The sequence below is a fragment of the Chionomys nivalis genome, chromosome 2 (assembly GCF_950005125.1).
Source record: "Chionomys nivalis chromosome 2, mChiNiv1.1, whole genome shotgun sequence".
Taxonomy (NCBI): domain Eukaryota; kingdom Metazoa; phylum Chordata; class Mammalia; order Rodentia; family Cricetidae; genus Chionomys; species Chionomys nivalis.
In genome coordinates this window covers 132,743,267-132,767,039 of record NC_080087.1, presented here as the reverse complement: position 1 = coordinate 132,767,039, position 23,773 = coordinate 132,743,267, and the positions used below count along the sequence as shown (strand labels likewise).

General features: G+C 40.0%; 2 protein-coding genes across 2 annotated transcripts in view; one reads left to right on the top strand and one right to left on the bottom strand.

Moving 5' to 3' along the window:
• The first annotated feature begins 8,192 nt into the window (after positions 1-8,192).
• On the top strand, positions 8,193-13,192 carry Fam237a (family with sequence similarity 237 member A). Its single transcript, XM_057761307.1, has 3 exons — positions 8,193-8,607; positions 12,112-12,262; positions 13,102-13,192. Exons 1-3 carry the CDS (start codon positions 8,193-8,195, stop codon positions 13,190-13,192), a joined length of 657 nt encoding a protein of 218 aa, XP_057617290.1.
• A 2,744-nt stretch (positions 13,193-15,936) lies between these two features.
• Positions 15,937-23,773, bottom strand: part of Dytn (dystrotelin) — a 53,846-nt gene continuing 46,009 nt past the window's right edge. The window contains exon 14 of the mRNA XM_057763238.1: positions 15,937-16,040. Within this exon, the coding sequence (XP_057619221.1) occupies positions 15,937-16,040 (104 nt within the window). The remainder of the gene's footprint in view (positions 16,041-23,773) is intronic.

The window sequence follows — 23,773 nt, the reverse complement described above, 5'->3', positions numbered from 1 at the left end:
ATTTTTGTGTGTTCATATCTGTCATCTCCTTTTAGCACTGCGATATTTCAGTTCTGCTCCATTTCAGAACATATGCCTGTAACCACACCAAAGGAATATGCCCATTCAGAAAAAGGATAATTAAAATAGGGTATTGAATGAAGAGAAAAACAAACCAAAACAAAAGTGACTGGCGCTTTGATTCCTTTGTCAAGACACATGAAAGAAAATTCATCAAAGCTAATCCACTACTCTCCCTATTCCAGGCTCAGTTTCAAAACATGGCAATTTGCATAACTGAAGTCAATCAACATTATTTTAAAAATTATCTGTGCAGAGAGAGAAAGGCTCAGTTGGTAAAGTACTTACCATGTAAGTTTGAGGACTTTAGTTCAAACCCAACATCCACATAAAAAGCTGGTTCAGAGATACCTACCCATAGTCTCAGTGCAGGAGAGGTAGACACAGGTGGATCACCCAAGCTTGCTGGAAAGCCAGTTTGGCTGAATCAGTGAGCTCCAGAATCAATGAGAGATATTGCTAAAAAAAAAAAAAAAAATAAGGCGGAGAGTGATTAACGGAAATACTGGACATGGACTCCACATGTTTGTGTACATGTAGAAACACATATGCACTCACATTCAGCACACTCCCCCCAACACGCACATGCATGTATACAAACGTTTATACTCATGAACATGTGTATACCTTTATTATCTGAGTGTTTGGCACCAAGACTAACAGCAAATAGGCAGGATCCCCATTCAAAGGCCTTCACATTCTGGAAGGAATGGGAAGGTGGGGTTGGGGTGGCAGACATACTTGCATAGCTAGAACAGGTAGGAATAAAACTGCATGGAATCATGAGCTGAGCAGAACAAAGTTCCGTAGACACAGGAGTTCATTAAGGAGGAGATCCTCAGCCTGGGAGCTCTGCTGAGCCTAAAATGTCTCCTACAGCATCCCAGAGATGTGTCCTCTTTTGTCCATCCACAGGTGCTTTTCATTATTCTGACTTTTTTGAGGCTGCGAATCCTACATGGTGTGGAGGTAGAGATTTTATATTATGTCTTATATTAAATTACTCTTGGGAAGAAGAATTATATTGTTGATGAAACCTTACTTCCTTGTCATGTTGTCCTATTATGTAACCCAAAATTCCAAAAAAGAAAACCCACTTAAGGAATAGATGTGGAGGTGCACACCGTCAATCACAGCATGCAAAGGCAGAGACAGGTAGATCTTTGTGAGTTCAAGGTCAACAGCTTCTACACGTAGAGTTCGGGGCCATCCAGAGCTACCTAGTGAGACCTTGTCTAAACAATGAAAGCACTTAAATTATTGTCTCTTTTGAAAATGAGGCAGGCAAACGACAGGACCAATTCAAAAGTCAATACCTGTCATAACTACTCTTGAATTGCTGAACTTATTGTAATAGATAAAATCAAGGCTGGACAAAGCTACCAGAGTATCCAATGGCCTTTTTGAGCTTCTAGAAAAAATTTAAGTTCTCATGGAAGTACACAGAAAAGAAATCACTAAAGCGCCCATTGCCACCCTTGTGATGGCAGAGCTTCATGAACCACTGAGGCGTCTTCCCCTGGTCAGTCTGGAAGTCATGAATGAACTATTCCAGTACCCCTGGCTAACTTCTTTCTTTCACACTTTTTGGAATCGATGTCCACCGTCAACTGCACTGCGCCTTGTCCTTATGAATTGGACAGCACTTAAGGTCCTGACTCATCCACTTAACCCAATGGGCCTTCCAGGAAATTGTTCCTGTTTGTTGCTATTTTCAAATGATGGAGAAGCACAAGATAATAAGAGAGAAATATTTTTTTTTTTTTACTATCTGATCCCAAGTGTTAAAGAAGCATCCCATTCTTAGAGGCTGCCCCATCATTTGCAAATTTAATGCACTGCTGAAGATGCAAACTGTCCACATAACTGCTCTTGAATTTCATTAAAATTAATCGGAAGTCCCTTTTAATGTCTTTGAAAATTGCTTCAAGTGGCAAAAATCAGAAAATCTACCCATGGGGCACATTCAGCTAATTGCAATTTGCTTCCCAACTAGTCATTCTTCAGCTCTATGCTGCAGCTTCATAAAACTTAAACAACCCCGGGTATCGAGAGCTAGACAAACCAGTCATTCACCTAAGTGCAAAGGATTTCAAATGACCCTTTATTTCTTCAATATTTCCTGCTTAAAATAAATGTGTATGAGTATTTTGCCTGCATGTATATATTACGTATCACTTGCATGTGTGATACTCATGGTAGCCAGAAGAGGGCATCATGACTCCCAGAACTGGAGTTACAGACCATGAGCCTCTATGAGGGTTCTAGGAATTGAATCTAAGTCTTCTGGAAGAACACCCAGCGTTTTTAAATGAAGACCCATCTCTCTAGCCCCTCTTCAGTATTTCCTAACAATCCACGGTGGTATTGTGGTGATGAACTCAGACGTATGTTTCTCTGTATATTGACCCACTTTGTGTCCCCTCCTGGTTAGCACTGGGGAACTTACAAGGAAATAAGGATAAAGACCACAAGAAGAGGAGAGAGTGGTAGGACATGTGTCTGTATGTGCACATCACTTAGTCAGGACAGCAAACCATAGGGAATAAAGGTAAGCAGAACCTTACCCTAACATTTACCAGGTAAATAACCCTGAGAAACCCAGAGAAACAGTAACATAATAAGAGAGGAAAGAAGGAAGATCAAAATGATGTTTTCCTTAGAACGATGTGGGGCCACATATAGAAAATGATATTTTGTGACAGTAAGTGCCAACTATGTGTGAGCACAGAGAGTCTAGTATGTAAACATGAAGCCATGCTTACTGTGATGAGATATCATGAAATGACAACTCATGTGTTCCGTGGAGGATAACATGTTTACTCACATGGTTTGGTGACAGTTTCCCCCATCTAACTACATGAATTGGGATACCATTTTTATCTTGCAGTTATGATGATGAAAGACACATTTGGGATTAAAGAGATTACTTTCCCATCCAAAAAAATTTTTCCAAATTTTCCTGATAAATTGGGAAATAAAAAATATTAATTATAAACTGGGTGGTGGTGGCTTATACCTTTAATCCCAGTACTTAGAAGTCAGAGGTAGTCAGAGCTCTGAGTTTGAGGCCAGCCTGGTCTGCAGAGTGAGTTCCAGGACAACCAGGGTTACATGGAGAAGCCATATCTCTAAAAACAAAACAAACAAACAAAAACAAAGACCCACACAGTCAAAAAGTATTTATCATAATAGAGTATGTGATAGATAGGATCTTTGTCTAAATAAAAGCATTCAAACAATAATTGCTTGATTTTTCTTAAGTACAAATTGTTTAGTCATGTTTATGAGAAATGTTTAATTAGGGATTCTATTTTAGGGCAAATGTATAAAAGTTTTACTGAGACTCAAAAGTTTTAGTGTGAAGTAATAATATTGGAAAAAAAGTATCTAAGCAATCACCATTAGGTCTTCAAATTTTATTTTCGAGAATCTTTACTTTCATTAGCAAGAGCTGCTTGGGGCCAGCTGTTGGGAGCACAATGTCTCATATTCTAGTGTGTTGAAGCAAGGTTGGCTTCTGAGTGTCTTCATACTTACACACGCAAGTGGAATGCAACAGTAACAGCCTTTGCTTCACTCCTTTATCGGCCTTCATTGCAGTAAAGTCAAAATGGTCATTGCATCTTTCAACTGGAGTCTCTAATCTCTCTGTTCCTGACCACAAAGTCCCTCATTGTCAACATCTCTGCGTTTTTGATACCCTCTTGCCTCACTTCAGTAAAACCCCCAGATTCCTTCCTTTCTGCACATTTTTTTCTTTAAACTGCCTCTTTTTTTTTCCTAACCTTCCTCCGCCCCTGAGACCTTGTGTCTTTGATATTCACCAGGGTCTTACCTGCAATTTTCAGACTCTCATGGCTTAGTGACCATTCTTTTTTGTTTCAGTCAGTTGGACACCTCAGGAGAACAAGAGAAACTAATATTTGTCATGTTTTAACACATGTAACATTTTCAACTGTTTTTGTGTATAATTTCATTCTATCTTCTGGAAACTGTGAAGGAGACTTTTGTCCATTTTGTAAGTAAGAGATGGTCTCAGAGGGAATCACATTTCTTAAGGCGTTCAAAGATACCATCAATTATAGACACCTTGTTATCTTTAAAAGCGAAAGAAAGTGCTGCAAATCTAACTGCCAGAGGCTGCAGTTGACAGACACGTTCCGATCACAGGCATGTTAAGGGTACAAAAAGATTTTCTGAGAATCAGTGAGCTATGACAAGCGAAAGACACACAGATCAAACCCAGGCAATTGCAATCCAGAGAATAATTGCCACAATTATGTTATTCCTCCTCATAAAAACTATTCAGGCATACAATGTAGCACGCTTTAAATTCATGGCCTCATACGTTATCTGAGTCTTTACTTTTGATTTTAATCTGTCTTTTCCCCCACTCCTTTCTATTCCTGCCTACAATGGTTTCTCTAAAACTTTGTTCCTTTACTTTTGACCTTCAGTAGGAAAATTGAGACTGTCAGTTATTATTCCCCTCAGCTGCTTCTTCCCTGTCCCTCATATTACCCATGACACCCCTGTCCATAGGCACCCTTCCTTTCCTGCTTCAGAAGGCAAGCTGTCTACCTTTCTCATAGGTGTTGTCTCTTCTTTCTTCTGTTTCTCACTGCTGACACTTTGAACTACCATTTCCTGATGCTCAACCCTTCTTCTCTATTGAGTTCTCTGCCTCAGCTGTCAATATGACCAAGATCCATTCCTTCATTCTCTCTGTGTATCAAATTCTACAGGGAAAGGCTCAGGTACTGTCATCATTTTCTAACTTTCCATTCCTGTCTTTGCCCACCACAACTCCACTAACACTGAGATTAAATCACTCTTAATATTCTCATCACACTGACCTTCTATTTTCTTGGATTCAAACTTCTTTTCCTTCATTCTGTTGGAATCCTTTACTGATTCTGTATGATTCAATTGGCTTCTTCGTACTCGGTGAAAATCTTTCATCATCTCCCAAGTGTTCCACACACTGCCCTTTCTTCTGAGCTCTTTGTTCCTCACTTACTTAACCATTGACATTACCCAAGGTTTTTCACCTGCTTTCCATAACATTGGTGGTTTAAATGATTGCCTCTATTTGATGTAATCCAAAATCCACCCTTCTTAGCAATCTCACATGTTTTTCTGTAGCTGCCAAACCTCTGTCTACATAGGATCTCCATTGGATGTCATTCATCTCACGCTTAATATGTGCAGAACCCCACTCCATACTTTCCCAAATCTGCTCTTCAAATTGCTTTCTCTGAGCCAATGGTAATTCCAAACCTCCAATTATTTAGTCCTCAGTTTGGTGTTAACTTTAACCTCTGTTTTTTACTTGCTTTCTCTATCCAGTCCTTCAAAATATCTTGTGCCTAGTACAATAAAAATAGCAGGGGTTTGATCCCTTTTCTAGGTTCCATAGGAACTCTCTGTGTCTATGTTCACAGACTGCGCTAAAATGATCACTTTTTTGATAAGGATGTGTAAAAGGCAGTGGGTTTCTTGAAATCCAGAAAATAAGACCACAGTTTCATCCCCACACCCACTTGGGGGCAAACAGAAACAGGTCTTATCTGCCCAGTTTAAAGACAGAAACTGAAGCAAACCCAGTCCAACTGAGAGAAGAAGGAAAAATTCAGAGCTCCCTTGGACTTCTTCAGAGTTCTTCCTAGTGTTACCACTGTAGGAGGTTGGTTTTCTGAGGCTTCAATAAGCCTCACCAGAAGGCCCCTAGGTAATCACGGATACTGTCAAATTGGCACAAAAGCCTTCAGTTAATAGACAGTACAAGAGTTTTTTTGCTTTGCTTTGTTTTTAGAATGCTAGGGGACTTCTAGGAAAGACAGGGAAGGAAGACCCTTCTGCTTGAGAACCCTTAGCTGGAAATGTTTCAGTTAAGGTGTGTGCCAATGCCCTTGAGAAGTGATGGGCTTAATCTTGGGACTAAGGTCCTGATTGGCTGAAGGCAAAGCAGAAGGAAATCCATTCAAGCTGCTTCATCTTTTTGGAGAGCAGGAATTCTGGGAAGAAATCAGAGGGGAAAAAAATAAGGACGCCCCCAGCAGTCCAGACTGAAAACAACAAGGACTCTCTAGCTTGGATCAAAGATGAGAAGTTAATAGCCTCCCATTCATCCACTTCAGGACCTCAGTGGTGCAGAAGAAATGCATAGTCTAGCATGAATTTGCACTTGGGGTCTTCTCCTGACCTGAAGATCTCACGTAGTCCTCCCCTCACACCCCTTGAAACTCAGACAAGGTATAGTGAGAAGCCGGGTTCCACTATCTCCCAGATGGGCATCAAGATGAGTCCCAACTTTGCGACACTGACTCACCAGTTAGGTAGCTCCTGGGAGCCTGGACACAAAAAAAGATGGGCGTGGGCCCCGGTTAAGGAGGGGACTTGCAGTCAACCCCCTGCTTTAGAACTTCAAACCTCTGCGGGGGAGGAGCAAGAAGGGTTCTTCAGACTGAGACCGGGACTTGGGGGCGAGAGGCAGCGCAGTTCGCAGGTCCTTTGACGTAGTGAAACACTCCCACTGCTTAAGAAGAGGCTCCTTGGCATCCAGGACGCGGAAGCTGGGCACAGACACCTGCTTAGGGAGCAGCCTGAGTGTGTCCTCTCTGCGCACTCGAGGGATTGCGGGAGGCGCAGGTGAGCGCAGAGCGGCGCTCTACAGACCCACAGCAGAGGCGCTGAACAAGGTGAGTGGGGGCCCAGACCCTGAAGCCTGAGGCTTTGCGTGGGAGGGCGAAGCATACTAGAGTAGATTCCTGCTCAGACTCGCCAGCACCGGGCTATCAACGGGGCTCTTAAGGGGACTCCTGCGTTAGGGAGCTCACCTCTCTGAAGCTCCGAAACGCAGACCCTTTCTGAAGAGTCTTTATCAGCTAGGTTATTAGCACAAGCACCCCAGAGTCCCAGAGTATGCTAACTTCAGCACCCCGGACAGCACTCCTTTCTAAAAAAACTTCACGGGGATATTAAAGATGCAATTCTTGAACAAAGAAAACCTTTGCGTGTGACTTTGATATTTCAGTTTAATAAACACAATCTTTTCAAGTAAAACTAATCCGAAAATGTTATAAAACTAAGACTTTTGAGTGGTCAGCTATTTCAAACATGACCAGGGAAGGCCATGTTCAAAGACAAGCTTGGAAATATTTCTTTAGCAGTGCCTCCATCCGTCCCACTGCTGAGCAGAGAAAGAAGAGCCTGCCTACTGGTGTTATAATCACTAATGTGATGTGGAAATAAGCGGGGTGTGTGTCCTTCTGTATTTCTTTATGTTGAATTGGTTGTTGGGGAAAAAAATCATATAAGCTTTTAATTTGGGGAAAATTGTAATTTGTATAATTTCAAGGGTGTAATCTCTCCTGCACTAGTCTAAGTGACAACAGGAGAACAAGTTAGAGGTGACGTGGTTGTTCATATGGCTTTATTACAATAGACATCGAGAGTCAGAAAAGTGGAGGGAAAGAGCATTTCCCTTTAAGTTCTTGAGGCTCGCTGCAGGCAGAGAGAAATTAGAAAGCATTATCTTTATTAAAGTCACATCAGGATTGCTTAACATTTAGACTTCCAAAGTGTCTATCAGTTTTACTTTGTCCTTTAGTTTCAAAATACATTTATTACAAGTTAGGTATCAGTTGTGGATTTTTTTCCTATTATAAAGTTTTATAAGTCTAGCATCTTTTAAAAACTAAAAGCTACTATGAGCATAGAAACATACAAAGACAAAAGCTATAAAATTCTTAATTGTAGTGTAGTTTTGTATTAAAAGGTTAGGTTTAAGATATTAAAAAGTAAAGTCATTTGGCAGAATTTTAATTTTCATGTAGTATATTTTTAAACTACATTCTAGGGGAAATGGTTCCACTTAACCATCCCACAGGGAGCACATCTTGGGAATTCTTTTCAGCTTAGCTGTCTTGGTTGTGCACAACCTGGACTGGAAATGGGTCATCTAGGGAGAATGAGGCTTGTGGCATGGAAGAAGGGTAAGTCTCTTCCTACTTAGTAATAGTGGTGTCTTCTTCTCCTGGGACTGTCTCTCAAGGGACACTCCTCTCTCCTAAGGAGTGGAACACAAGCCTGGACTAATGTGTTTCCATGTGTACGGTTTCAGGACCATGGCTGATCCGGGGACCAGAAGAGCCATCCAGTGCCCCCTGAGCCTCACCTGCTCCCTGCTCATTGTAGGAACGTGCTGTGTGTCTCCTTTGTTCTGTCACAGCCAGACAGACCTGTTTGCTCTTAACCAAGTCGATCCTCAGTGCTGGGAGTCCTCCTCAATGCTCCTCTTGGAAATGCGAAAACCTCGTGTTTCCAACACTGTTTCTGGCTTTTGGGATTTTATGATCTACCTGAAGTCATCTGAGAACTTGAAGCATGGGGCACTGTTTTGGGACCTGGCACAACTCTTTTGGGACATCTATGTAGACTGTGTCCTTTCCAGGAACCATGGCTTAGGAAGGAGGGAGTTGGCTGGAGAGGAAAAGAAAGAAGAGAAGAGCTCCACAGCGCTGCATTCAGGGATTAAACAAGGTGCATGGGCCAGGCCATCCGGTGTGACATGTGAGGAAGAGGGAAGTGCCCCAGGGAAGCTATTTTCACATACGGTGCTTTAAAGGGTGGATGTCAAGAGGGTTCATATAACAGAATAGTTGTTCATGTCAACATAAGTGTCTTCACTCTAGTACTTCCTGTGAAAAGTCATTAGGAAGAGGAAGTGGGGACCCATGTATAAATTGCAATGTAAAGACTTAAGACTTGTCCCCAAATGAAGACTTATTTTTTATTTAATGCTAACTTGAATGTAACTTGATGCTTCCTTGGCGTGGAAATAGTAAGAGGTGGGTAGGTGTTGGGGCAGGGGGATATTTATAGCATGGGGATTCTTGCCCCCTTGAAACTGAAAACAAAGCATCACTTTTATGCAAATGAAGGAGCATCTTGAGAGATACTTAACTAATGATATTTAGAGCAAAAGTATCAACCTACCTATATTTATTCCTTGTTGCTGTTTCAATGAATCACTAATAAGTCATTAATTTCTACTAAGTACTTAATTTTTAAAAGGTTGTATCTTCTTGAGAGTTGGGGGATTTTTTTTAACTGCTGTAAATACCATATACTAATTCAAATATAGTCTTCACTAGAAGTCTAGGAGAAATGCTACATTTACAAAATTAGAACATGAGGCAATGAATCCCTATAAGTTATGAGAGATACCTGGGCCCTAGTCATATAGTTTTCCTTCCTTCAATAAGGTTCCAAATCTAGTAGCAGGGGCTGTCCAGGTATAGCTAGAATCATTTGTGTCCTAGGCCTAACTAAACTTTGTTAGTGAATGTTTAATTATGAGCATTGTTATAAGTCTCTAAAATGGTTGAGTTGAAGAAAGATCTACCAATAACGGTTGCACAGCTACCCTCTCCTAAGATTTTACAGGGTGCTTATCAAGTCCATAGCTTGTTCCTTCCTCACTAACCAAAAATCCCTCATGATCCACTGAGCTGAGAAACCAAACAATTCTCTATGACTATTTTTGTAAGTAGGTGTCACAATAACTCTTCTTAGTTTTACTTTCCAGATGAAGTATTCTCTCAGCAGATTTGCTACTGAAGTACAAATACATGACGACCATCTTTAAATGTTGGTTTCTGGTATTTCAAAGACACAATGAGCTGAAGGTACCCAGGCATCAGCATCCGTTAGTAAGGGCCATACGTCTTCTTCTTCTGAAGCCCTCTGATTGTGGTGTAGAAATCCTGCCTTCACTTTCCATAATTATAACAAATGTCTACAGAATAAATGAAGAAAATACTATTATGTTCAGCTGAACATGAAAAAGCTTATGCCTCTAAATCTTCAGCTTTGGGAGTCACTTTCTGCTCTTCAGCAGAGAGTTGAGATGGACTCAGCTGGTCTGCAAACTTGAGGAGAAGTTGATCTGGAAATAGCTCAGTAGCAGAAGCTAACATTTCCCTTTATTAAAGTTATTTTAATGTTTTGCACAAGCAATTGTTTGAAGATCAGGAAATGGGATTTTCCATTTGGTTGGTCTAATCAATGGATGAGGTTTTGGGTCAAGGAGATACATGTTCGAAAGTTAAATAGTTACAGGAACACTGTGATTTCCTTTCAAGAAGCCTCATTCAATCTCTAGTGGTTCAAGCAGGCTCTGGATGTACCATGACGGATCCTCTAGTGAATTTTGCTTTTGTTCCTGAGGATGGAGTGCTACAAAGTTGGAATGAAGGTGGGGGTGAAGAGGCGTTTGTCTCCCTAGTTCTCAGGGAATTCATAGCATTAGGTAAAAGGGACATAGCTAAAATTACTGCATACGTAATATACAAAAGGGTTCTGTTCTTATGTCTTTACAATCATTTACTTTGCAACCATTTATGAACTCTTCCTATAAATTATGTTTTTTTGCTAAAATATGTGATCCATGAGATACTTCATAGTATGTCATATTTGTTAATATTGCACCATCAAATATGAAAACAAGCGACATCAAATTAGTATGGAATCTTGAGAAAATTAGTATATTCTTACTCTTTTCATCAGAAAAAGAAAGATATGGAACACTCAGATGGATCACCAAGTCTCTCTGTGTTCTCTGTTTGTTTGAGTGTTCTGAGATTCTATGAAAAGCCCTTACTAACTCTGAAGACACTGGAAAAGTTTTACCCCGAAGAATAAGTGACCAAGTTGGACAACGACTGGGACACTATGGCTGTTTATAACAATAATAAGCAGGGACAGAAGAAGCCAGACATGAGAGCTCTAAAAATTCTGAGGGCTATAGATGACTTCATGGGTAAAGATTCCAAAGATTACTTTTAGTCTAGAAAGACATTAGCTAATGATAGCTGGATACTGACTAATACATTTTATGGAACCTCTGAATAGAATCTATATACCCAGGTTATATATAGCCTCTAAATTCTGATGGGGTTATGGTTTTGGAAAGACGAGGGAGAGAGGGAAAGAAGAGATGGAAAGTGATGGGGAGAGGGGAGAGAAGAGGGGAGAAAAGGAAGAAGGGAGAAATGAGAAGAGAGAAGAGAGGAGAGGAGAAGAGAAGAGAGGAAGTGGAAGAGCAAGAGGGAAGGGGAGAGAGGGGAGAGAGGGAGGGAAAGGGGAAGAGTGAGAGACTGATTTAGGATAGTACACTGATAACTCCCAAAGAGGAAACAGCAGTCTTTACTCATAAGGCTGTGAAGATTTCTCTGCAAATAAAAAGACTTTAAGGTGCAATATTATCTGTGTAAAAATTGTACCCTCTTCCTTTAGCAGATTTTGCTTTGCCACTAAGAAAGATGGGACTGGGGGTGGGATGGATAATCTACATTCCTAGGGCTTCAGTTGTGAGGGTTTTAGGGGGTAGGGGTAGTAAGAAAAGTTAAAATTTAGATTTATAATCTGATGTCTGTGATAAGTGACTAACCAATGTCCATAGTTCCTATTTTTAAACACTAAACACAGAAAACACTGCTTCAGCAGTATGAAGAGATCCGTAAATGTTCAGTTTTCTGCTTTACTCTAAAAAGGTTCCTAAGCCACATACTCAGCAAGCATCCATCTGTAACTTGATTGTCAGGAAGTGTCACGAGGTGCAGCCAATGGTGAGGCACAAGACCCTTCACTCCAATAGTATCCATAATAAAAACATCCCCAATAAAATAATAGCTGAACATATCACAGAGTAAACATGGAATGAGGATAGCACGATCTCTGGTTATTGGAGGTTTAAAATGCTTGCTTTATGTTTCCATATTAAACATGATATAATGATTCTTGAAACTTTAAAAATCACATACTATTTTAATTGACAAATATTATAAATGGTAGCAATTTAATTAACTTAGGCTATACAAGTAAAATTCACAGGACAGAAAATATTACAAATACAAAATTACTTATATGTTCTAACTATATATAGAATTGTGAATTTGGAGTAGCAAAAACATCAGTCCTTTAAGGACAACTAAACTAAGGGTAATTTAGCGAATTTATTAAGCTCCTTTTCTCTACTTTCAGGTGCATATCCTCAGCTCCTAAGAAGTCCTTTCTTAAAGAAAAAAGAGCTGATTGAAGATTTGATAAGTGTGTATATGCACAGGCGGGCATCTGGGTTCACTGGAAAAGTGAAGCTACAAGTAAAGAAGAGAAAGCCACCTTCAGAGCTAACGCAAGTCTTGAAATTAAAATAAGAAATATTTTCCTATTGCTCATTTATGTATTTGAAGTGAAGTCAGTGTCCAGAGGTGAAGATCATGTCATGTTCTCCAAGGGTCCCTTGTTTTCAGCTTCTTGGTTAGCCAGTGTCTTCAGACGTGTCTACGGGAGTTAAAGAACTTCCAAAGACGACTGGGGGATGAGGGCTTTGTCTCTTTAGATTATCTGATAATTCTCCTGGGGAGGCCTGGCCTTGCTGATGAACTAGAGGGCCGCCGCACATTTAGCTTGCATACGCTACACGCATCACAAGCCATTGCTCATGACACTGGCATGGACAGACATTCACAAGCGTGGTATCACTGATGGTCTGATTCTCGACCTCGTCAGAGAGAATAGTTTTGAATACGAAATGAAGAAGAAACCACAGGGGAAGAAAACATTCATCTAATGAAAACAAAATTAATAAAAGCTTTGGCTTCCAGCTGGTCTTATTGGATTCTCTTTATTTAAATCTTTAATATTAGCACAAACTGTGTCCAAATGCTAATAAGACAGCATAATTATCTTTCAATTATGTATTTGCTGTTTGATTAAATATTAAGGCTCTATAAGTGGTTGTACTTTGCATGGAAAAGCAAAATAAAATGAAGATGCAGTTTCACTGGAGGATTAACTGGGTCCTAACAACGTGGGATGGGACACGCTGGTGGTGGGTGGTGGGGGAGATGCCATGGTGTTGGGTGGCAGGGGCGATGACAGTCTTAGGTTTTGGTTGATTGGGAGAATAAGAACATTCCAACTACTGTTGTACACAGGCTCACTCTCTGCATCTGTCCTGTTTTCTCTAAGGTATTTCATCAAATTCGTTAAAACTACTGACAGGACACAACTCTCAGTCAATGGTTACTCCCTCATCGTGGTCCTCCACACTATGAGCTAGCAGTTTTTGTGTTTCTCATTGTGGTAGTTTGAATGTAATTGGCCTCTCTAATCCCAAAGGGAGTGGCACTATGAGGAGGTGTGGCCTTGTGGAGTAGGCATGGTTTTGTTGGAGTAAGTGTGTCACCGTGGAAGCAGGCTTTAGGTCTCCTACATGCTCAAGATACCACCCAGGACCACAAACCGTTTCCTGTTGCCTGTAGTAGTAGGGCTCGCAGCCAGTTCTCCAGAGCCTGTCTGCCTGTACGCTGTCATGTCCCACCACGATGATAATGGGCTTAACCTCTGAAACTGTAAGCGAGCCACCCCAATGAAATGCTTTCCTTTATAGGAGAACTCTGGGTAAACTGGAGGCAAGAGAGTAGGGTAGAGAGAAGGGGATGGGGATGAGAACATGAGGGAACAGGATGGTCAGGTTGGGGAAGGGATGGAGTGGAAGAGCATGGCATAGATATCTTGATATAGGGAGTCATTACAGGATTAGGGAGAAGCCTGGTACTAGGGAAATTCCCAGGAATCCATAAGAATGACTCCAGCTAAGACTCAACAATAGTGGAGAGGGTGCCTGAACTGACCTTTCCCTGTACGCAGATTGGTGACTACCATAACTGTCATCATAGAACCGAAATCCAGTAACTGATGGAAGCAGATGCAGAGATTCACAGCCTAGCACCAGGCTGAGCTCTGGGAGTCCAGTTGAAGAGAGGGAGGAGGGATTATATGAGCAAGGGGTATCAAAATCATGATGGGGTAATCCACAGAGACAACTGACCCGAGCTCGTGGGAGTTTACAGACTCTAGACTAATAGTTGAGGAGCCTGCATGGGACCAAACTAGGACCTCTGCATATGGGAGCCAGTTGTGTAGTTTGGTCTGATTGAGGGGTCCTGGCAGTGGGACCAGGATCTACCCCTGGTGTATGAGCTGACTTTTTGGAGCTCATTCCTTACGGTGGATGCTTTGCTCAGCCTTGATGCAGCAGGCAGGGATTTGATCCTACTTCAACTTAATGTGCCAGGCTTTGTTGACTCCTCATGGGAAAACTTGCCTTTCTGAGGAATGGATAGGAAATGGTTTGGGGGGAGGTGGGGGAGAAAGTGGGAAGAGGGGAGGGAGGGAGCACTGTAGTTGGTATGTAAAATGAATAAATTTGTTTTTAAAAAATTAAAAAAATAGTTGCCATGGCTATGGTGCATCTTCACAGCAACAGAAACATTAACTAAGACATTGATTTTTTTTTTCACAATGGCTCAGGATGTGAGTGTTCCTGGCTCTGTGGGCTGCACCGTGCCTCTTGCCATAATGGTGTCTGTCTAAGTAGAAATGGATGAAACGGAGTCATAGGTGCTCAAATCAGTAGGGTTGCTATTGTGGACACTGAAATTTGAATCTATACAACTTTCATAACAGTCTTTTCTTTTGATCTCATTAAAAAAGATACAATCACTTTTTAGCGTATAGCCTGTACAAAACAAGCAGTGGGAAGCTATAAGCTGTGGACCTGTGTTATGGTGTGCACTTATCAAGTTTGCAAAGAAGACTCTGGGATGATACATGAAGGAAAATAACTACATTAAGTGACAAAATCTAAATAAAAATTATGGTTGATTTTAAAAGAAAAAAATAATTTTTGCATTAGATTGAGAGAAACACAAAGCTAAACATGCCTGGACCTTATTTCACCTTGTAGGCAATTCTAGGAATGACTGGCAACTCGTTCTGTAACAAGGACTGAAAATCAAAGCACTGAAGTCACAGCAACATTTATTGAGAGAAATAAGAGACTAGGGACAAGTATGGAGTCAGGCACAGGGCTCAAATCCGGCATGAAGTGCTGGCTGAACGACTGGGAAGTTTGACTTCTTTGTGCTTTCTTTTATGTTCATAAAAGAAGCTAGAGACTCCTTAGGTCTGTTATGAGAATTAAATGTTAATATATATAATATCCTTAGAAACTATGTGTTTTTCATGGTAAAGAATGTTAGATATTATTCTAGAAATCAATATAACCATCAATAATATTTCAAAACAAGGGGAAAGCACTCATTTGAGCACTTTGATAAAACCCATCAGACTTGGATGTTTTTTTGAAAGAAACATGTGTCTTTTAAAAAATTTAAACTTCTTGTTGATTTGTATATGATTATGAGGAATGATACAGAGACATATATGTCTCCTTTGTTCAATTTCTCCCACTATGAACATTTCATAATTATACTACAACATCCCAACTAGAAAATCGACAATGGCACAATCTAGATTTTAAATAGATTTCATCAGTTTTATATGCACTCAAGCATGTGTGTGTGTGTCTCTGTGTGTATGTGTGTGTGTTGTGTTGTGTTCAGTTCTTTGCTGAACCTGTTGTTTAACAGAAACATCAAATAGACAGTTGAGCCATACAAATGACACTTAAAGGCTGTTTTTTTTGCATTCATGTAGATCACACAATTGAGTATTACTGAGATATATAGCATAACAATCTGATAGAAATCAGCTACATGGATTTGATCTGCTGCTGTGTGTGTGGTCTCTTTTCTCTCCTTTGCACTTCTTCACCCTCAAAGTTTAACTCTACATTGAAGAACTAAGATACATGAGTAATAAGGTTAAAGAAAATAACCCAAACCAGTTCATACCTTCATATCAACTATTTAGAGAGAAGCTAAAGACTTAATTCTTTTAAATTCAGATTTTGAATAACAGTTTTATCATCACACCAAGCCTTTCAGTCTGAATTCCTTTTCACTCCAAGCTGGGTAAGGTGATTTGATCCACAAGGGCAGAGAACGCTCTGCACACCTGCTCAGCTCTGCCATACAGATCCATGTCCAATGCAGGATGCAGACCTGAAACCAGCAAGCAAAAGAACATTTAGGAAATACATCTCCTGGAACCCAAAGATCTGTGTGGCTTCAGCTCTCACCCACAAAGAATCAAATCCCGTCTTTCTCCATTCGCATTTCCTTAACAGAGAAGATACCGTGTTCTTCACTGAGTATCCAATCCACCCCATGGGACCAGAGAGCCTACTAGAGAATGCTCTCATAGAAACATTGCTGTATATTGTAACCTCCTGACGAGCGTTGAAACACACGGGTAACCACTCCCCACCACAGGAGTTGTGTTCAGTCCCTCTGGGACCAGCCAGCACATCTGTGTCTGCAAATTCCAGGTGGCACGGGTGCCACTGGTTGACTATTCCGAGACTACCTCCCTGCCACTAACAAAGATAGAGACCCCCCACCCCCCAAATAAAGCCACAACTCATAGATGAAAACAGTAACTGATTTGAGGAACCCAGCTCCGGTTGACCCATGATACAATGCAACCTCTATACCTAAGGGAGCATCATGGAAGAGGGGATGAAAGAACCAGAGGATCAGGACCTCTTTTGTGAGATGATAGTGTTTTCTATATGCAACAGGGAAGTTGTATCCATGAAACTTCAACAATAAGGTGGCCTTGTTTAAGACCTGAACAGTGACAACATCAGTTGAAATGCCAGCATGAACGGGGAAGATCTCATGGGGCTCTACCCCTACATGAAGAGCTACTAGCAATTAATGTTTACTGAGTCTTCCCCAGTGAGGAGTCCCCTACCTGGTTACCTAATATGAAGGAGATCCTAAAACATACATACAATGCTAACATAAACATATACAATCCAAAAAACATACACGTACAGCAACACTATATGGACTTAGTGGGTTGCATTTATACATTTGTTCATATTATATACAGCAACACTAATAGTTAAAGAAAAAGAGGCCATAAATTTGAGAGAGAGCAGGGACTGGAGATAAATATGGACGTGATGAGAGGGAGCAGGAGGGAATGAATGATGTAAATACAGCACATAGATATCAAAGTAAAAATTAATTTAAAAAAGATTTGAGTGTTCCCAACAATCTGTTGTAATAAGGATTTTGTTGTAGAACAGGATTTGGCAGCTGTTTTTAAAACAAAAATTGATGTGCATAATATTCAAAACAAGAATTTTTTTTAAAAAAATCTGTGTTTATTTACATTTAAGCATCCCCTAACATGTTGAAGAAGTGAAGACACATGTGTGGAGATAATTTTTTAAAATAAATCATCCCAAACTGCTAAACATGACAACCTGTAAGAAAGAGGGCAAGTGCAGGTCACGCTAAGGAAATAGCTTGCAGGAAAGTTGCGAACTTTGCCATTTTACTTCACAGTTAGCACACATTATTACATAACTGAAGAGAAACAAGATCACACACTGAAGACTCGGAAACTCTTCCTATAGCGATATGGTTATACTGTCACTGTATCTGCACCGTTTTCTGCTTGACCCACGAGGACTACAAGCCAGCGCTACTCTATGGATCTCTCACATTGCTCCAGGTATCCAAGGACCTTGGATAAACCTTATTTCATAGCCTGGATAAAAAAACTTTTTTTTCCAGCAGAAAACCAATTTCGAAGTATTATTTTTCTTTCCAAAGTAATAAAAATTTAAATATAAAAGTATGTTTATTGGACTGTTGACTTATTTATTTATTTATTTATTTGCCTGTGCATGTGTGTGTGCACAGGTGGAGCTTGCACCTCCGCACATGTGTAGATCAGAGGAAAATTTTCTCCTTCCACCATGTGGGTTCCAGAGACATCAGTGTAGGTCAGTCTCCTTCATTTGATGGCCACCTCTTCTGCCCACCAGTAAAAACTTTAAGTATGGTGATACAGAAATAGCAGTAATCCATTTTGCAAGAGTTTTGTTTTTTGGTTGTTCTTCTTAGCTCCATTCTTTCAAAAATATGTTTAAAATATAACAGAAGATATGACCCACCATCTAGCCCACTACTTGATCTATACTTGTAAAACACGCACATACACACACATACATGCAGACCAAGTAACAGGCTATGTACAAATAGGTATGCGTGTGTGTGTTGAAGTAATATAGCACATAGATTAAACACTAAAGAGATATAGTATTTGTGAAACTACAGATGATTCAGAGGGAATCACAATAGCAAAATTATTCACTTAAATATAACTCACATCAGGAATGTGCTAGAAAAGTATCAGTGGTAAGTGTAGAGACTAGAAATTATTGAACTGTCTGTTCTACAATTACTCCTCTAGGTAACCCATGTCCTTCTTAAAGCAATCAAGCCAGCCAAGTGGGTGCACGCCTCATTTCAGGATTGTGGTCTTCTGTATTCCTCTTTAATATATTTACTTTCACCAGATGGCTTTGGGGCTATGATAGTTTTGACTGGTAATGCTCTTTTTCTTTGAGCATTTTTAACACATCAGATGATTTCTCTCTGCCTTGAGAAATTCATGTATCGTGTTATGAAGGCTGTTTTTATGCCATCTTCAAAATTTTCTTTTGTATCTGTGTTCTGCAGTTTGATTATAATGTGTCTTGTTGTGTGGCAGACTCCTTTGAGTTCATGTAACTTAGGGTCCCCAGGGCTTCATTCTTCTTCCACTCCACTGTGTTTCCAATCCTTGGTGCTTTGGGCCATTGTTCCCTTGGCTGTGCTTCCTGACCCTCTCTCTGCTCTGCACTTAGAGCTTGTGTCATAGGGGCGATGGTGCCCGGCAGCATGCTGCATCTCTCGGGCTTTCTTCTCTCCTCACGTTTCTCCTCTGGCTCCCTTCAGATGCTCGCTCTTCAACTTGATTCTATTTTCCAGTGGGCCCTTCCACTGAAATTTTTATTTTCTCTTTGAATTTCTGTTTAATTTAACACACTTTGTTCTTTATTAAAATTCTCATTTTTCATTCATTGGTCACCTGAGTTCATTGACCATCTTTCTGGAAGATTGGTATGTCAACCTAAACTCTAACTTAAAATATTGATAAACTTCTTAAATCTTCCTGTTAGTCCTGGCTTCTGTTTTGTTGTTAGAAGACCCGGGGATGTAAAATGTAAAGATAGATCTTTTCAATCCTGCGAGACAGATTTTTTTTTTTAACAAAATGTAAAAGGAGCAGTGGGCCGCTTCCTGCTGCCCAGCTCCCAGGCTAGTTTACACCCAAAATAATTACATGGAAACTGTATTCTTTTAAACACTGCCTGGCCCATTATCTCTAGTCCCTTATTGGCTAACTATCACATATTGATCTAACCCATTTCTAATATCTGTATTGCCACTTGACTGTGACTTACCGGCATGAGTCTAACCAGCGTCCATCTTGGAGAGGAGAGTCATGGTGTCATGGTGTCTGTCTGACACTACTTTCTTTTTCCCAACATTCTGTTATGTCTACTCCACCTATCTAAGCTGCTGTCCTATTAAAAGGCCAAGGCAGTTTCTTTATTAACCAGTGAAAGTAACACATAGACAGAAGACCCTCCCACATCAACAAAAGTCTTTACCATTGTCACCACCACCACCACCACCACCACCACCACCACCACCACCACCACCATCACCAATAAAACCAGAGCCCACACCTCCTATAAAAGCATCTTCATGATTCTACTGAGTCTGTACTTAGAAAAAAATGAAATGTTGGGACTTTAAATTTTTTAAAAAATCAAGTAATTCTAACTGCATATTGTATATTATTATATCATTTGAATTTAGAATTAATCTTGACTTTTATGATTTTTCTCTAATGATACAACAGTGCATGTATAAACACATTGTAATGGTCTGTCCTGCTCCTTTAAGGGACAGGCCCCACCCACTCCCTCCCTCATCCACTGAGGCAAGAGGATCTTCCTTTCAGCTTCCAGCTTGAGTCTCTTCCATTTGTCTCACACTTCCCCTAGAAGAAGAAGAGGTAGCTGCTGCCGTGGGTGCTCTCCCACTTCCCCCTCCCCCTTTCTCTCTCTCTTTTTCTTACCTCTCTCTGCTCCTCCCCCTTCTCCCTTTATCCCCTCTCCCTTCCATAACCCACTAAATAAATACCCACTTTCTCTGCATGGCTGTCTCTGCTTCTCACCCACCACGCGGCTTCCTGCCTGGGACCGTGCACCACTCAGGGAACTGCAGCAGTGTTTTTAGCACCACAGCTGTTTGTGGCCCGCTGCCCACTGCAGGTGCTTGGGGAATGATACTGTTTTCTTTTTACCATAACTCACATATGAATACATTTATATAGAGAGATCCTGATAGCTCTTAATTATGCATTGATCCTTTACCATTATTTATTAAACTGGATCTTAGAAGATTTAGTGTTAGATACATAGTCAAACTGTTTGCTTCCAGAGAAAGAATGTTGGATTTGAGGTTTATTTAGTTTCATGGGTTTTTGTTTGTTTGTTTGTTTGTTTACTTGCTTGTTTTGTTCTATCTATCTATCTATCTATCTATCTATCTACCTATCATCTATCTATCTATTGTCTATCTATTATCTATCTACTATCTATCTATCATCTATCTATCATCTATCTATCATCTATCTATCTGTCTATCTATCTATCTATCGTCTATTATCTATCTACTATCTATCTATCTACTATCTATCATCTATCTATCTATTGTCTATCTATTATATATCTACTATCTATCTATCTATCTGTCTATTTTCTATCTATCTATCTATCTATCTATCTATCTATCTTGAGGCAGGGTTTCTCTGTGTAGTCCTGGCTGTCCTGGAATTTACTCTGTAGACCAGGCTGGCCTCAAACTCACAGAGATTTGCCTGCATTTGCCTGCTGAGTACATCACCACCATCCCACTTAGCTTCATGTTTTGCACTGAGTGTGAGGAAGGAGCCTTGGCCAAGTGCTTTTCTGTTGGCTCACGCAGTATTTGCTTTCCAGCCATGCCCCCTTCTCCTGTCACACAACTCCTGTCTTCTTGGAGTACAACTGAAACAAACAGTGGAAAACAGTGGGCAGTGCAGATGAGCGAGAATAGAAAGAATTTACCAGGTGTGCACGGAAAAGTTCACCTCAAATGGAAATAAATAAATAAATAATAAAACCAGAGGTTATGTGTTTTTCTTTTATCATAAGAGAAAAGGATACAAAAACATTTCTTCAAATCTAATTTTTTTCTGAAAGTTTTAACCTAGTTTATTTGCTACTAACCTTCAATATTCAGAATTTAAAAAGGTTTGGGGTCTTCCTGATATTCTCTCTCTCTCTCTCTCTCTCTCTCTCTCTCTCTCTCTCTCTCTCTCATCTCTCTCTCTCTCTCCCTCTCTCTCAAAACTCCCATGGTCTCTGGAAATCTCATTCTCTTAGACCTTGATACTGAATCACTCTATTCAGTCACTGTAAATAGTGGCCTCAAAGTGATCACCAGGTTTTCTGTATCAACGTAATAACCAGGCTAGCTTAATATGAAACAGCAAATTTTAATGAAGGAATAGCTTACAACACCAGGGATCCAGCGATGAGCAGGAAATACAAAAAAGAGAGTGGAGGGGGCTCATGCTCACCAGATTTATATGTAAACATTAGCCCCAGGTGAACACGCCCCCAAAGGGGCAGGGCTAACCCTACATCTCCCCTGTTTGTCTAAATAAGACAGAACTAAACCAAATACAACTATATACAATAGTAACAAATAATAAATATATCTCAAGGAGTCTAAATAATGTAGAGAGTAACTACAATTGTAGCCAATAAGAGGCTAGAACTAATGAGCCAAACAGTGCTTAAAAGAATACAGTTTCCGTGTAATTATTTCGGGTATAAAGCTAGCTGTGCTGGCAGCCGGGTGCCAGGAACTTAGCCCGCCGCTCCTTATTACTACAGTTTTCTGTTTCATTCTCTTTAAAATTTAAGTAAAACCAAATATCTTCATTTACAAAATGTGACTTCTTAACAAAACTGCAGTCTACCAGGGCAATCAACTCTTCGTCTAATTGCCATATTAGATGAATACAGTGACCGTCTGTGTAAATTTTAGGCTATTTTATACCAATAGTAGGTATTTCTAACTTTAAAAAACAATTCTTTATATAAAAGTGAGACAGTAAAGTGCTCAGAAACTTTTGCTGTTATCTGGTGCGTCTACTAAAAGCATGGAAGTAAACACAAGTGGCTGATAACTATTTAGCTCAACTTAATTTAGCTGCATGTTCCACATGTTCATGGGTGTGGTTATTGTACGTCTGGCTCTGATTAACTTTAGTGTAATGTTGGTAAGTCTGCATAAATAATGTATAGGTTATGGAGGAAATTTTTTATATAATCTTACAACAAATGGTGAAGTGGAGTTTGAAAAAAAGATTATATCCACACCAGATTGAAATAAGAATAAAATCTTAATTATAGCATTAGAGGAATGGGCACAGCGCTTGCTTAGCATGCACAGGGCCCTGGATATATTCCCCTACACGATACCAACTGGGAATAATGACACACATCTGCAACCCTAGCACTGGAGAAGTAGAGGATGGAGAACAAGAAGTTCAAATACATAACAAGTTTTAGGTCAGCCCGGACTACATAAGACCCTGTCTCAAAATAAACATACAAGCAAAAAATAATCTTTAGAAATTCTTGAGTGAGAAGATACACATTGACAACCACTGAGGTTAACACATATCCTCATGCCTTATTCTTGAGCCACACAAAGAAAGATGACAGAAAAAAAAGATAGCAAATGTAAATCTTAAAAATTAGCATGTTAGGGGTTTGATGAGACTGATCAGTGAGTAAGGATACTTTCTGTACGAGCACAAAGACCTGAGTTCAAATCCCTCCCACTCACATAAAAACTTGGGTGTTGCTGCACATAGGTGTAACCCTAGCACAGTGGGAGGTGGAGACAGAAGCATGGTTAACATGTGTTGGACGGATGCTAGCCTACCTCCAGGTTCAGTGAGCAACCCCAAGGTTCTTTTCTGGCTTCCTGGGTGTCTACAGGCTTACTCACCATCAGTACACCACATACATATATTTCACACACAAAAGAAAATCGGTATTTTTTGAATCATAAGAATATTTGCATAATAATAATGCATAATTACTATAATAATACCTAAATAGTTCTACTGAGACTGTGAGTGGAGGGAAACAGGTGAAAATTTGACACTTAAAAAGTACTTTTTAAAAGTTAGATAATTCTTTTTTTTCTTTTTTAATATTTATTTTTTTTATTATGTATACAGTGTTCTGTCTGTGTGTATGCCTGCAGGCCAGAAGAGGGCACCAGACCTCATTACAGATGGTTGTGAGCCACCATGTGGTTGCTGGGAATTGAACTCAGGACCTTTGGAAGAGCAGGCAATGCTCTTAACCACTGAGCCATCTCTCCAGCCCCAAAGTTAGATAATTCTAATAACACATTACGCATCTAAACTTAGAAATGCACCTACTCTTTTATAACCTTTTAAATTTTATAATTTTCTTTTAATGGCATAATGATGATAAATACATATAAATATATTCTATGTACAGATGGTAAATTCATATAAGATATCGAAATACAGACCTAGACTATGAGGAATCTAAAGTATGCACTGTAGCAACTGTATTTGTGAGCGCTGACCCAACAAAAGTTTAGAATTCAGAAACCTGCATCAACTCACTTGGAAAACAGAAACAAAGCAAAAAGCAAGGTAAAGATGCAGAAAACTAAATGTAGCCGCCTCGACGGGTTACTCTCTCTAGGGTTTGTAACCCGCC

What these genes read in the sequence shown, in the direction of transcription:
- Fam237a (XM_057761307.1), top strand. Translation starts at nt 8,193, where the DNA reads ATGGCTGATCCGGGGACCAGAAGAGCCATCCAGTGCCCCCTGAGCCTC. An exon ending in GCATTCAGGGATTAAACAAG is followed by an intron (nt 8,608 to 12,111) that starts GTGCATGGGCCA and finishes CTCTACTTTCAG; the next exon opens with GTGCATATCCTCAGCTCCTA. An exon ending in AAGCCACCTTCAGAGCTAAC is followed by an intron (nt 12,263 to 13,101) that starts GCAAGTCTTGAA and finishes GTTTTCTCTAAG; the next exon opens with GTATTTCATCAAATTCGTTA.